This window comes from Pseudorca crassidens, chromosome 1, assembly GCF_039906515.1.
Source record: "Pseudorca crassidens isolate mPseCra1 chromosome 1, mPseCra1.hap1, whole genome shotgun sequence".
NCBI classification, from domain to species: Eukaryota; Metazoa; Chordata; class Mammalia; order Artiodactyla; family Delphinidae; genus Pseudorca; species Pseudorca crassidens.
In genome coordinates, this window is record NC_090296.1 from 85,555,276 (window position 1) to 85,567,730 (window position 12,455).

General features: G+C 38.1%; 1 protein-coding gene across 25 annotated transcripts in view; it reads left to right on the forward strand.

Moving 5' to 3' along the window:
• The window catches only part of MGA (MAX dimerization protein MGA), a 157,644-nt gene that overhangs the window by 127,778 nt on the left and 17,411 nt on the right, over window positions 1–12,455 (forward strand). For 8 of the 25 annotated variants that reach the window (XM_067743907.1, XM_067743917.1, XM_067743950.1 and 5 more), the window contains exons 13-17: window positions 1,008–1,525; window positions 3,741–4,038; window positions 5,703–6,329; window positions 9,611–9,901; window positions 10,083–11,596. In XM_067743907.1, the coding sequence (XP_067600008.1) occupies window positions 1,008–1,525; window positions 3,741–4,038; window positions 5,703–6,329; window positions 9,611–9,901; window positions 10,083–11,596 (3,248 nt within the window). Of the gene's footprint in view, window positions 1–1,007; window positions 1,526–3,740; window positions 4,039–5,702; window positions 6,330–9,610; window positions 9,902–10,082; window positions 11,597–12,455 lie in introns of those variants that run through there. The other 17 variants (XM_067743960.1, XM_067744022.1, XM_067744005.1 and 14 more) reach the window with 17 other exon arrangements.

A 12,455-nucleotide genomic window follows, 5' to 3' on the forward strand; every position in this document is an offset into this window, starting at 1 on the left:
ATCATTAGCTACTGAAATTTTCCCTGGTGTTCTCAATAGTTGCCACAGTTGGAGAAATACAGAGGGAGAAAGGAGGGAGTATTGCTGATTTATCTAGTAAAGGCTACTGCCAGAATTACTATGGTGAAGGGTAGTGTCTAGGGAGTTAACTATTTGTTTTTGGTTTTGCTCTTTAAAACTTAAGACATTTAAGCAGCAGTGCCTCCTAACTTTTTTTTAATGGCATGATAAACACAAAAAATGGTAATGTTGTTAGCACACCAGGGCAAGTGGAGGAAGCTACCTATTAACATGACCACCCTGAAGGCTGAGGGGATCTGTATCCTGACATATCTGTAACTATAGCACATTGGTTGGGAGATTCTGCTATAGAAATCTAGCTAGTGAATATACATTTAGTTAATATGTTGCCATGAATATAAGCACACTTGAGTGGTTTTGCATAAAATGTAGAAGTGGAGCAATCATATCTAGAGATACAGAAGTAATTCAGAAGTATTTGCAGTGGAAACTAGAGATAGAGCTCACTTTTTTTTTTTTAAAAACCAAACACCATCTCTCTTGCTGCTGTTCTTTAGGGTTGTCTTTACCCATCACATATTACAAAGCATCTTGCAAGTATCTTTGCTTTGCCCATATGGATAGCAAGTACACTATCCCAAATAAGCCTAACCTTGGTTATATACTTTGTTTGCAAGGTGATACTTTCTTAGGTAATAGTTAATGGCTTTTTAGGGCAGTCTTAAGAGGGACTCCCTTTTATTGAGAGCCCAGTGAGCAGAATAGTGAAGATTTTATAGTCTGATTATCTGGAATCTTTTTTTTCATGGAAAATTCCCAAATTATGAGTGTCAAATTACCACTGAAAGTACCTGTGAATGGGACACTGGGCAACTGTTGAATTTCTATGCCCCTGGCAGTTTCTGAGAACTCAGGAAAAATAAAAAATTTTTCAAAGTTCAGTACAAAATTCTGTGATACAGAAATATCTTTCAATTCTTTATCAGAAAAGAGCTGGAAGTCTTCCTGCAATGAAGGGGAATCCTCTTCTACCTCCTATGTGCATCAGAGGTCACCTGGCGGTCCCACCAAACTGATAGAAATCATCTCAGACTGCAACTGGGAGGAGGATCGGAACAAGATTTTGAGCATCTTATCGCAGCACATCAATAGCAACATGCCACAGTCACTTAAGGTGGGCAGCTTCATCATTGAGTTGGCTTCTCAGCGAAAGAGCCGGGGTGAAAAGAATCCTCCTGTTTATTCTTCTCGTGTGAAAATCTCTATGCCATCATGTCAAGACCAAGATGATATGGCTGAGAAATCTGGATCAGAGACTCCTGACGGTCCATTATCCCCTGGGAAAATGGATGATATCTCTCCCGTGCAGACAGATGCCCTGGATTCAGTGAGGGAGAGATTACATGGAGGCAAAGGTCTGCCCTTTTATGCAGGGCTTTCTCCTGCAGGGAAGCTTGTGGCCTATAAACGTAAACCCAGTTCAAGCACATCTGGGCTTATCCAGGTGAGAATTATCTTTAATCTGGATGTAGCACCTTTTTATACTTAGGAAACACCTTGATTTTTCAGAACCCTTTGTGGGCCTTATATTACTTATCTTCACATTTCCTGGGAACTGGGTGACAAAATCATTACCTCTTTTTGTAATAGGCCTAGGTTAGATGCATACCTAGGGTGAATTTTTGGCACATTTACAAACAGAAAGATAGAATACTGTATTGGCTTATAGTTTTCTTTCTAGTCTTCCTAGAAAGTTGCTCTTAAACTGTATTACCTGGGCTGCAGTGATATTTTGACAGTCAAGCAAGGAGAGTAAGGGATTCAGTCTAGTTCTTGGGATTATTATTAGCAGACAGCTTTTAAAATAAACAAGGTGAAACTGACTTTTAAGATAGGCAGTATGTTTGGAAACTTGGGAGAAAATTTAAATTTAGAATGGTGTTATTCAAATACGTAAATATAAAAATGAGCCACAATTTACTTATTTTTTCTTTATTTGATTCATAGAGTTTTTGCAGTCTAATCGTTGTAGGGCAAATATCTATATCCTTGCTGTTAAGTAATTCAGGCGGGTATATTAGTAAAATTATACTGGCATTAGAAAATCCTTTGGAAAGAAAAGTTCTGAGGTAAAATGTCACAGTCAAAAAGCTTTTCTCTTTTTGTTCAGTGACATATCAAATGCACTTTTATATCATAGTACCAAATGTGGGGTAGTGTCTGACTTTATTGCTAAGGTTACTTGACTTCACTAGCTCAACTGCTTCTCTGGGCTAAGGTCTGTTCCACTGTTATGACTGATCTACTTAATTAAAAACTTTCTGTTGCAGTTGCTATGTAACTGCTTCTGTTGATATTTCTTAAACACTTAATGATGAGAAGAGTGTTTTCTCCTTGTTTCATTTATTGATTGATACTTTGAGAACAGAGACTTACCTGAGATCATTTCTAGTGAGATTAGACGCCCCTCAGATACAGTCATAGAAATTTTGTGTTCTCCTGTGTAGGACTCAGAAAGCCACCGTAAAATATGAACCTGCATAAGCAGTCAGGCCACTGTTATGAGGTATGCTTTGGGGGAGCTACTGAGTAGTGTTCAGAGCAAGTCCCAAAGGAGCAGATAGGGGTATCTGATCCAGACTCCACAGAACCTGGAAGACTATATAGTAAAGTTTACTTTAGGATGGAAAGATCGTATTCTTTGTATCAAACATGGGGCAAAGATATTCCTGATCTTTCTGGAAATAATAACAATTCTACTTAAGTAGCAAAGAGTAATTTTGTGTCTTAGAAGAGAGAGAAGCTTGGTGTAGCTATTCTCCTCACCAGTTCCCTATTAATTTAGAGAGTAGGATTTTCCCCACCTCACTCCACTCCCTCACCCCTTTAAATGATGGAAAAGAGAGACAGGAAAGGGTATCTCCTCTAGTCACTTAGCAATATGACATAGAGAACTTGGGTAAGAAACTTGAGAGGTTTTTGTTTTCTTTTTTTAAAAATGATTCTCATGCCTAAGATGGGGTGGTCTGTCAACTCAGGCAGTAGAGAAAAATCTTTACCTCATTCATTGATTCATTTTCTTCTGAAAATTTAAAAAATTACTATGAGTTTCAACTAGCATTTATCTTGAGTCCAAGTTTTGTCCAAAAGATGAAGACAGTTATCTTCAAAGTTGAGTTTTTTGAAAATTGAAAACTAAGGTGACTTTGTGGCTTAGGTATTTGTAACAGTGGCTTTCTCATAAGTTAAAGTAGACTCACCATATATTTTTCAAATATGAAGGATGCTTATGAGAAGGGTTCATCATGCCACTGGTCTTGTCAGATTTCATGGAACACAGTTACTCATATTTTTTGCTGATGATTGTTAATAGCTTAACCAGAGTTGCATGTTGACAAGTAAAACAATTGGATGGTTTTCCTTAGATTTGACTGTATCTTACACATATCTAGGATGCAGGTATGATGAGTTTCTAAGATTCTCTGTTTCCAAACTACCAAAATGAAGGAGATGAGATTAGTTTAGAGTATCAGATGACAACATTTTTTTCCATCTCCTAAATACTCAGATTATACCAAATGGAAAAAGTCCATTTCTTTTTCCCTTTAAATCTGAAAAACAGACTTTTAAAACCTGGTAAAAATGAAACCCTTGTCAAGGGAGATGAGTTAGCAAGAGAATTTTATCTTTACAGAATTTCTCTTTGCCACTTGTTTCAGGTTAATGGTAAGAGTTACCCGCAGGCTAAGTTGCTATTGGGACAGATGGGGGCATTGCATCCAGCCAATAGGCTAGCTGCTTATATCACAGGCAGGTTGCGACCCTCAGTCCTGGACCTCTCAACCCTCAGTACTGTCATCTCCAAGGTAGCATCCAATGCCAAGGTGGCTGCATCCAGGAAACCACGTACCCTGTTGCCTTCAACATCCAATTCCAAAACGGCATCCTCCTCCAGCGCTACAACAAATCGCCCTGGGAAGAATCTGAAGGCATTTGTCCCGGCGAAAAGACCAATTGGTAAGTTGGACTGTATATATGTTTTCCAAAGGGTTGTAACCTGGTGCTGGGCCAGTGGATACAGATACGGGGGTTGTAAAACTTAGAGAAATATAGAAGTTGGCATTATTTTTTTTCTTGATGTCTATCTTGCCTGAATTTTTTAATTTTTTAGTAACTCTTCTGATGACCTACAATACTAGATGAACTGAATTTGAGTTAGTTTTACAGTTATTTCCAGACTTTTAGACTGTTTTTATTAATGTAGAAAAAGACTTAGGTTTTTAATTTTGTTTTTCAAAAGGGCAGATGTATTCTTAAATACTTCCCTAATTTACTATTTTTCCTATGAGGACTGGTGTTTTTGGTACCAGTCATATGTATGTTTCTTGAACTTAATGAAACCAAGGAGCTAGCAAAATCAAAGTGGGTTGAGTTAGTATTAGTCTTAGAGTAGAAGGCTCTTGTAAAATAGAATTTTGGAAACAGTGCTTTATTATATTCATCCCTGTTCTGTGAGTAAAAACCTCATTTGTTTAACATTGCAGTGCTAGAGTCTGTAAAAAATTACCTTCTTGAAATCATTTGTGTTTTAGCATTGAGAGTATATACAGTTGGTTTACTGGATTCCTCTTTTTGTTGTTTCAGGTCTATTTTAGGAATGTTAAGTAAAAATGTCATTTGCTCTATTTTTATTCCTCTAATAGGAAATTGAAATCTCTGGCTAAATGCTGGACTTGTGTGAAGATGGAGGATAGGCCTTGCCTTAAAAAGAACCCATTTTACCTCTTTCTTAAAAAGTAGCTTCAGTTGGTGGTTTTTAAAAAAGATAGTCTTATTCTGCCCTCTTTTTTTTTTTTTTTTTTGGCGGTACGTGGGCCTCTCACTCTTGTGGCCTCTCCTGTTGCGGAGTACAGGTTCTGGACGCGCAGGCTCAGCGGCCATGGCTCACGGGCCCAGCCACTCCGCGGCATGTGGGATCTTCCCGGACCGGGGCACGAACCCGCGTCCCCTGCATCGGCAGGCGGACTCTCAACCATTGCGCCACCAGGGAAGCCCCCTGCCCTCTTTTAAAAAATGTCTTTATACATTTTAGAAAAATGCAAAACTTTACTGTCTTGTAAAAGGACAGCAATAAAGAGGTGGAGGTGCTGGGACAGGAGGAAGTGATGGAAAAAAGTTTTAAAATTAGAATTAGGAATACAGTTTCAACTTCTTACTTTCTTCATCTGTTTTTATTCATTCATTCAGAGAGCACACAGAGAAACAGTTGTATTAAGTTGGAAGCTAGGCAGAAATCCACACCCAGAGAGAAAGGGTATAGGCGTCCTTTCTAATGAGGAGGAGTGCAGTCTCTTCATCTGTTTTAGATGATGAAGTTGTGTGCTGCTGTACTGTCTTTTTAGTGTCCTGGCAATTTGATTATATTGCATAACCAAAAGAATTTCAGAAGGAACACCCAATTTCAATCCCTTTGTTAAAGTTAGAATTTTAAAGGTTTGGTTTGGGTGGAGAGGTGTGTTTGATTTCTGTGGGTGGAAATTGGCATGTGTAATGCAGGTAAGAAATTTCTTAATACCTGTAAGAAATTGACCCAGTGGTGCACAATATGTTGATAAACACAATCACTACAAGGATAAAATATGAGAACTGAAGATTTTTGACCAGCAAATTTTTATTTGCAGCGGCTCGACCCTCTCCTGGTGGTGTGTTCACACAGTTTGTGATGAGTAAAGTTGGAGCCCTGCAACAGAAGATACCTGGAGTTAGCACACCCCAACCCCTAACAGGGCCACAGAAGTTCAGTATCAGACCTTCTCCAGTAATGGTCGTCACACCTGTGGTTTCTTCTGAGCCAGTTCAGGTGTGCAGTCCTGTGACTGCTGCTGTCACTACTACCACCCCTCAAGTGTTTTTAGAGAATGTTACTGCTGTGACACCTGTGACTGCTATTTCTGACGTGGGAACTAAGGAAACTACTTATTCTTCTGGTGCCCCCACTGCAGGGGTTGTTGAGGTCTCTGAAACTAATACCAGCACCCTTGTAACACCTACCCAGTCTACAGCCACTGTGAACCTTATCAAAACGACTGGGATAACTACCCCTGTGGCTTCAGTTGCTTTTCCTAAGTCTTTGGTAGCATCTCCTCCAACCATAACTCTTCCTGTTGCTTCCACTGCCTCCACCTCCATAGTCGTGGTGACCACAGCTGCATCTTCCTCCATGGTGACCACACCAACTTCATCTCTGAGCTCTGTTCCCATTATACTCTCGGGAATTGATGGGAGTCCACCAGTGAGCCAGAGACCAGGTAAGGCCTAGATGTTACAAGCTGGTTTACTGACAGCTGTTTATATAACTTTGTGGTTTTGATAGGATTATAGATATATCAGGTGTTTCTGCTATAACATGATACATATATTCCTAAAAATCATTACATTCTGCAAAACTGAACACTGAAAATAATAGAGCTTGTGGTAAAGATAGGGTTAGGACAATCACTGAAAATTCATGCAATTTTGTAACCAGAGCGCTAATAAAACCTGTAACTGGTACTTTAGAGATAAACAGCGTTGACAGATGGTTTAATGGGGCTAGAGATTTCTTCAGGAGATTAACGATATTCAAAAACATTAGAATGGAAATGCTGGCTGAAGAATACTGCATATGGGAGTGGAACTCTGAGCCAGTAGAGCAGCGTTAAGGTGGGCACAGGAGGAAGTGCAGCCTGTTGTGTGCTGAGAGCTGGGGGCGCATATCTCTGAGGAGGGAACCATATGTAGTTGTTCCCTGTTTTGGGGGTGGGAGGGCTGCTGCTTTATATTTAAAAAAGATTGGAGGGCTTCTGCTTCTGCTGCAGCCAAGCTGAGGGCCCTTTCTCTCCTCCTTGCTTAAGATTAAAATTCTAGGTCCTCTTTCTTAGTAAAAATCATTTATGAATCAGCCCAACTCCTATATACTACTGACATTATTCTCCTGCTTAATTACTATATGTAAACTGATTGAAATAGAAGTAAGGAGGCATATTTCTTTGTTCTGGACTCTGATATTTTATATGTTAAGTTTATAGTTAAAATGAAATTTTTTCTCTTGTTGGCTTAGTTTAAGTGAATTTGAAATAGGAATAGTTCAACACTTTGGTAATTTTTCTATCTTAATTCAACCAGCTAAAGCAAGTTGTTCTCTTAGTAGACTCTAAGAGGAATTACTGTGGAAAAGAGTATGAAAGACTTTGCAGGATTTAAGGGGGAATAAAATAGCCAACAGCAGTTCTGTCTTGGTAACTGATAGTTTTCCTACTAAATATTTTTGTCTTTAGGGGCATGGTCCAAATCCCTCTTGATATTTTAGGAAAGAAGTGATTTATAAATTGAAGTGCTGTTGAAAGGAAAAGTGGATGACAGTATCAAATTTGTTGTCTTTTGCTACTTCCTGTAAATAAACATACCAAAAATGGCTAATATATAATTTCAAAAGTAAGATAGTTGTTGATGAAGCTGTTTTGATTTCCTGTGTATCTCAAGGTTCATATCTTGTCATATTTTAACTGGTCATGTCTTCTAAATCATGGATTCTAACCTTTCTTTATATTTTTAATTCTGTCATGAAACTGTAAAACAGTTTACCTTTTGTAGTTCATTGTCTCTCAGATTTCAGTCACTTGGAACATACATTCAGGTATTTTGCTCTGATTCCCATTTGTACTATCATACAATTGACATAACATTTTTATTTAAATCCAGTCATTTGTTCACTTAAATGTACTTTTAAAAGGAGCAGTATTACTGTTATTGGAAACCAACATTACTTGCCAAAATAGAGGGTAGCCTCATAAATAAATACACTGAAACAATAATAAAAAGTATCAAATACTAGCCAGCTACTGTAAGTTCTTAACATGTGGCTTGCTATTTCTGTTAATGAAGAAAGTTAGAAAACGTTGGCATACTATTAAAGACATAATATCAAAGACTGGTAATTTCTTCTGTATTTTAATCAAAAGATTAAAATGCTGACAATGTGATATGGTGTTATTCTATATCCACCTACCACCTAAAAGTGTCTTCTGTAATACTACTTGAGGAAATACTAATGTTAACAGATTTTCTTACCTGCTCTTTTATAAATGGAGCTGACTCAAATCACTGCCAACTTCTGAGGAAGTGTATAATTTTGTTATAGGTTCATAAAGTAGATCTCAACTTTGGGATTTAGACAACTCTGACTTTTTCATTTGACTTTCCTTCTTTTTGTCTTTCCCTTCTTCCCCTCTCACGCATATTAATAAATAATGACATATTTAGTGTGTGTATTAAAGGCTGCTTTTGGAGTTATTTGGTTTTGAATCACTCTCTAAAACTTAATGTGAATAGAAATGTTCAGGAAATTAAGAATGCTTTAACATGTTTCTTAATTCACATAAGATAGATGAATTTGTTTTAAGTTGCACACTATTTTTCATAAACAGTTTGGTCTTTGTGTTTTATTTCATTTTCAAAAGTAGTCATGGATCTTCTATATATAATTTGTCATGTAAATCTTAGGAGCTTCACTTTGTTTTAGAAATTTGATATGTTTTTTGGGCAGAGTACCTATCTGATAGAATATCACATATTAAAATCTTTGTTTTGTTTGGCTTGTTGATTTTTATATTTAGTGACAAACTGATAAAAAATTTTATTTAATAATGTTTAAAAAAAAGAGGTAATTGGAAGTAATAATGTTAAAGAAGTTCAGTAATTTGAATGGTAATGTTAGACCACTTTCATTTATGCTTACTATTATGTTATTCCTTCCTCTTTATTCCTGTGACCCAAAACCTAGCTGTAGATTACTCATATTATTTTTTTTCATGTCCTTAGTATTTTCTTCCAGACATTAAAGTGAATCTTTAGGTACTATTAATATTTTGAAATCTCTTTTAATTCACATCTTCTGCATTAAATTTCTGCTTTTTCTGTTTGTTTTAAAACTATCTTTTGCCTCTTCCTAACCAGGCTTTATTTCCCTGCTTCTTTGATGTCTCTTAATTTCATTCCATTTTTTGGGGGTATGTATTTTTTTTCCTTCTGAAAAATAATTTCCACAAATCTTTATGCTTTGCTTATTTATCAGTGAATTTTACAAGCCAAGAAGTTTTTAGTACTTTGTGATTTTTAGTCCTTGACTTTTTCTTACTTGAGTAAGACCTGTGAAACTAAGTCATAAGTCTATTAAGTGTTAACAGCCTGAATTTTTAAGTTGAACAAGAGAATTTTATCTTGAACTTTAATGAGAACCAGGTTAAGAGGCCATGTTTTTCATTAGGCAGAAGTGTTATCTCTTTAAATGCACCTCTTGACAATTGATACTTTCTTTTTTACCAATCTAAATGTAAGGCCCTGCAATGTCTGGCTAATACTTAGGTTTAAAGTAAATTGTCTCAGCCATAAGACTAGTAAGTAGTGTATCATGGACGGACAGGATTTTACCAACTCTGTAGTTTAAAGTAGAAGTTATATGTAGCGTGGTTAGATCCTATGTCATAATTATTTTTTCCCCAAGTATTAAAGGGAAATTCTGATACTATGTTTCCCATTTCCTGTTTTTCAGAAAATGCTCCTCAGATTCCAGTGGCTACTCCACAGGTCTCTCCTAACACAGTGAAACGTGCTGGACCTCGATTGTTGTTGATTCCAGTGCAGCAGGGTTCTCCTACTCTTAGACCTGTCCCAAACACACAACTTCAGGGACATCGGATGGTCTTGCAGCCTGTTAGGAGCCCAAGTGGAATGAACCTGTTCAGGCACCCTAATGGGCAGATTGTCCAGCTCCTCCCTTTGCATCAGCTTCGAGGCTCTAATACCCAGCCCAACTTACAGCCTGTCATGTTTCGGAACCCAGGTATAAAATTAGAGATATTTCTGATAAGTTTCTCTTTTCTTGAATCATTTGGTCATATGGTATGTTAATACACCAGGATTGGTCTTCTTAGTGTCTTGGAATCACCTGTTAGAAAAGAAATGCATACTTTGGAAGTCTTGATTTGGGCAGTGGTGATTTACAATGTTCTTTTTCTTACCAGGGTCTGTGATGGGAATCCGGTTACCCACTCCTTCCAAACCTTCAGAGACTCCACCATCTTCTGCTTCGTCCTCCTCTTTCTCTGTTATGAATCCTGTAATTCAGACTGTTGGGTCTTCTCCAGCAATGAATGTTATCACTCAGGCACCATCATTGCTTTCTTCTGGACCTAGTTTTGTGTCTCAGTCTGGTACATTGACTCTGAGGATTTCCCCTCCTGAACCACAAAGCTTTGCAAGCAAAACAGGCTCTGAAACCAAAATAACCTATAGTTCAGGAGGGCAGCCTGTTGGTACAGCCAGTCTTATTCCTCTCCAGTCTGGTAGTTTTGCCTTGTTGCAGCTCCCAGGACAAAAGCCTGTTCCCAGCTCCATTCTTCAGCATGTTGCTTCACTTCAGATGAAAAGAGAATCTCAGAATGCAGACCAAAAAGATGAAACAAGCTTTTTAAAAAGAGAACAGGAAACTAAGAAGACCCTGCAGTCAGGAGGAGAAGCTATAGACCCTGAGGCTAATATAATAAAGCAAAACTCAGGAGCTACTGTCTCAGAAGAAACTCTGAATGATTCCTTGGAAGATGGGGGTGATCATTTAGATGAAGAATCCCTTACAGAAGAAGGTCCTGCAACTGTTAAACCTTCTCAGCATGCCTATATCACTGGCTCACACACAGGTGAAGACTATAAAAATGTTGATGAAGAGTATGGGATTAGGAATCATAACAGTTCCAAAGAAAAACTGACTGTTCTGGAAGTTAAGAACATTTCTGGAAGAGCCAGTAATATGACAGTCCAAAGTGTGAGTAATGTGCAGCTTAAAAAACTTGATGTGAAAGTGGAACAGCAGAAAGGCTTAGACAATCCAGGGGAAAAATCAGATGAATTTCCAATTATCTCTAAAGAAGAAAGTAAACTTGAATTTTCAGGGAGCAGAGTTGTGGAGCAGCAATCTAATCCAAAGCCAGAGGCCAAGGAGAAGGGATGTGGAGATTCTCTGGAGAAGGACAGCATTAGGGAGAGGTGGAGAAAACACCTAAAGGGCCCTTTGACCCAGAAATGTGTTAGAACTTCACAAGAATGCAAGAAAGAGACAGATGAGCAGTTAATTAAAGAAACAGAAACTTGTCAGGAAAATTCAGATGTGTTTCAACAAGAACACGGCATCTCTGATTTACTTGGAAAAAGTGGAACTACTGAGAATGCCAAAATTTTAAAAACTGAATGTGATTCTTGGAGTAGGATTTCTAGTCCTGCAGCCTTCTCCATATTTCCTAGGAGAGCTACCAAAGGGAGCAGAGGGGAAGGACATTTTCAAGGTCACTTACTGCTATCAGGAGAACAGATAAAACCAAAGCAAGAGAAGAAGGGTGGGAGAAGCAGTGCTGACTTCACTGTTTTGGATTTGGAAGAGGATGATGAGGAAGATGAGAATGAGAAAACCGATGATTCTATTGATGAGATTGTGGATGTTGTTTCTGACTACCAGAGTGAGGAGGTTGATGATGTAGAAAAGGTGGTGAGCCCATTTTTGTTGTGACTGAAACCTCAAGAATTTAAATGATTCATTAGAGACAGTAGTTTTTCCAGAAGATCACTAAGACCTGATACATTGATTTGGATGCCTAGGTTTAGATCATGATTAAATGACTTTGTAGTTTTTGGGCTGTGTCAGTCAGGTAACATTTATTGAGCTTATATTGAGCTTTGAGACTTGTCTGATATTATAGGAAGGCTGACTTAAGCCTTAGGGGGATAGATGCTTGAGAGTCCCTATCAAATTAGGTTTTTTTTTAAGAAAAAGTCTGAAACCACTACTCCCATTCAGTCTCAGTTTCTTTGACATTTTGTATGTGAAGTGATTGTAGCTTATCTGGTAGATATATATAAGAAACAGGGAATAGGCAGCCTTAGAACTGGAAGATAATTTATCTACCTGCATTTATAGAGATGTTTTTCTTTTTGGAGAGAAACGAAAAATACTATTTAATATTTTAATACAACCCTGCCTAAAGTTGTTTTTAATCATCTCCTAAAATTAGTGTCTAGAATTTGTATTCTGAACTTTGGTCATCTTTCTTTGTAATTTGACCTTTCTAATTTATATTTTTCTGAAGCCATTTTTTTTTTTTTTTTTTTTTTTTGCTGTACGCGGGCCTCTCACTGTTGTGGCCTTTCCCGTTGCGGAGCGCAGGCTCCGGACGCGCAGGCTCAGAGGCCATGGCTCACAGGCCCAGCCGCTCTGCGGCATGTGGGATCTTCCCGGACCGGGGCATGAACCCATGTCCCCTGCATCGGCAGGCAGACTCTCAACCACTGCGCCACCAGGGAAGCCCGTGAAGCCATTTTTTAGACTTTTATTTAGGGTTGTATTTGCT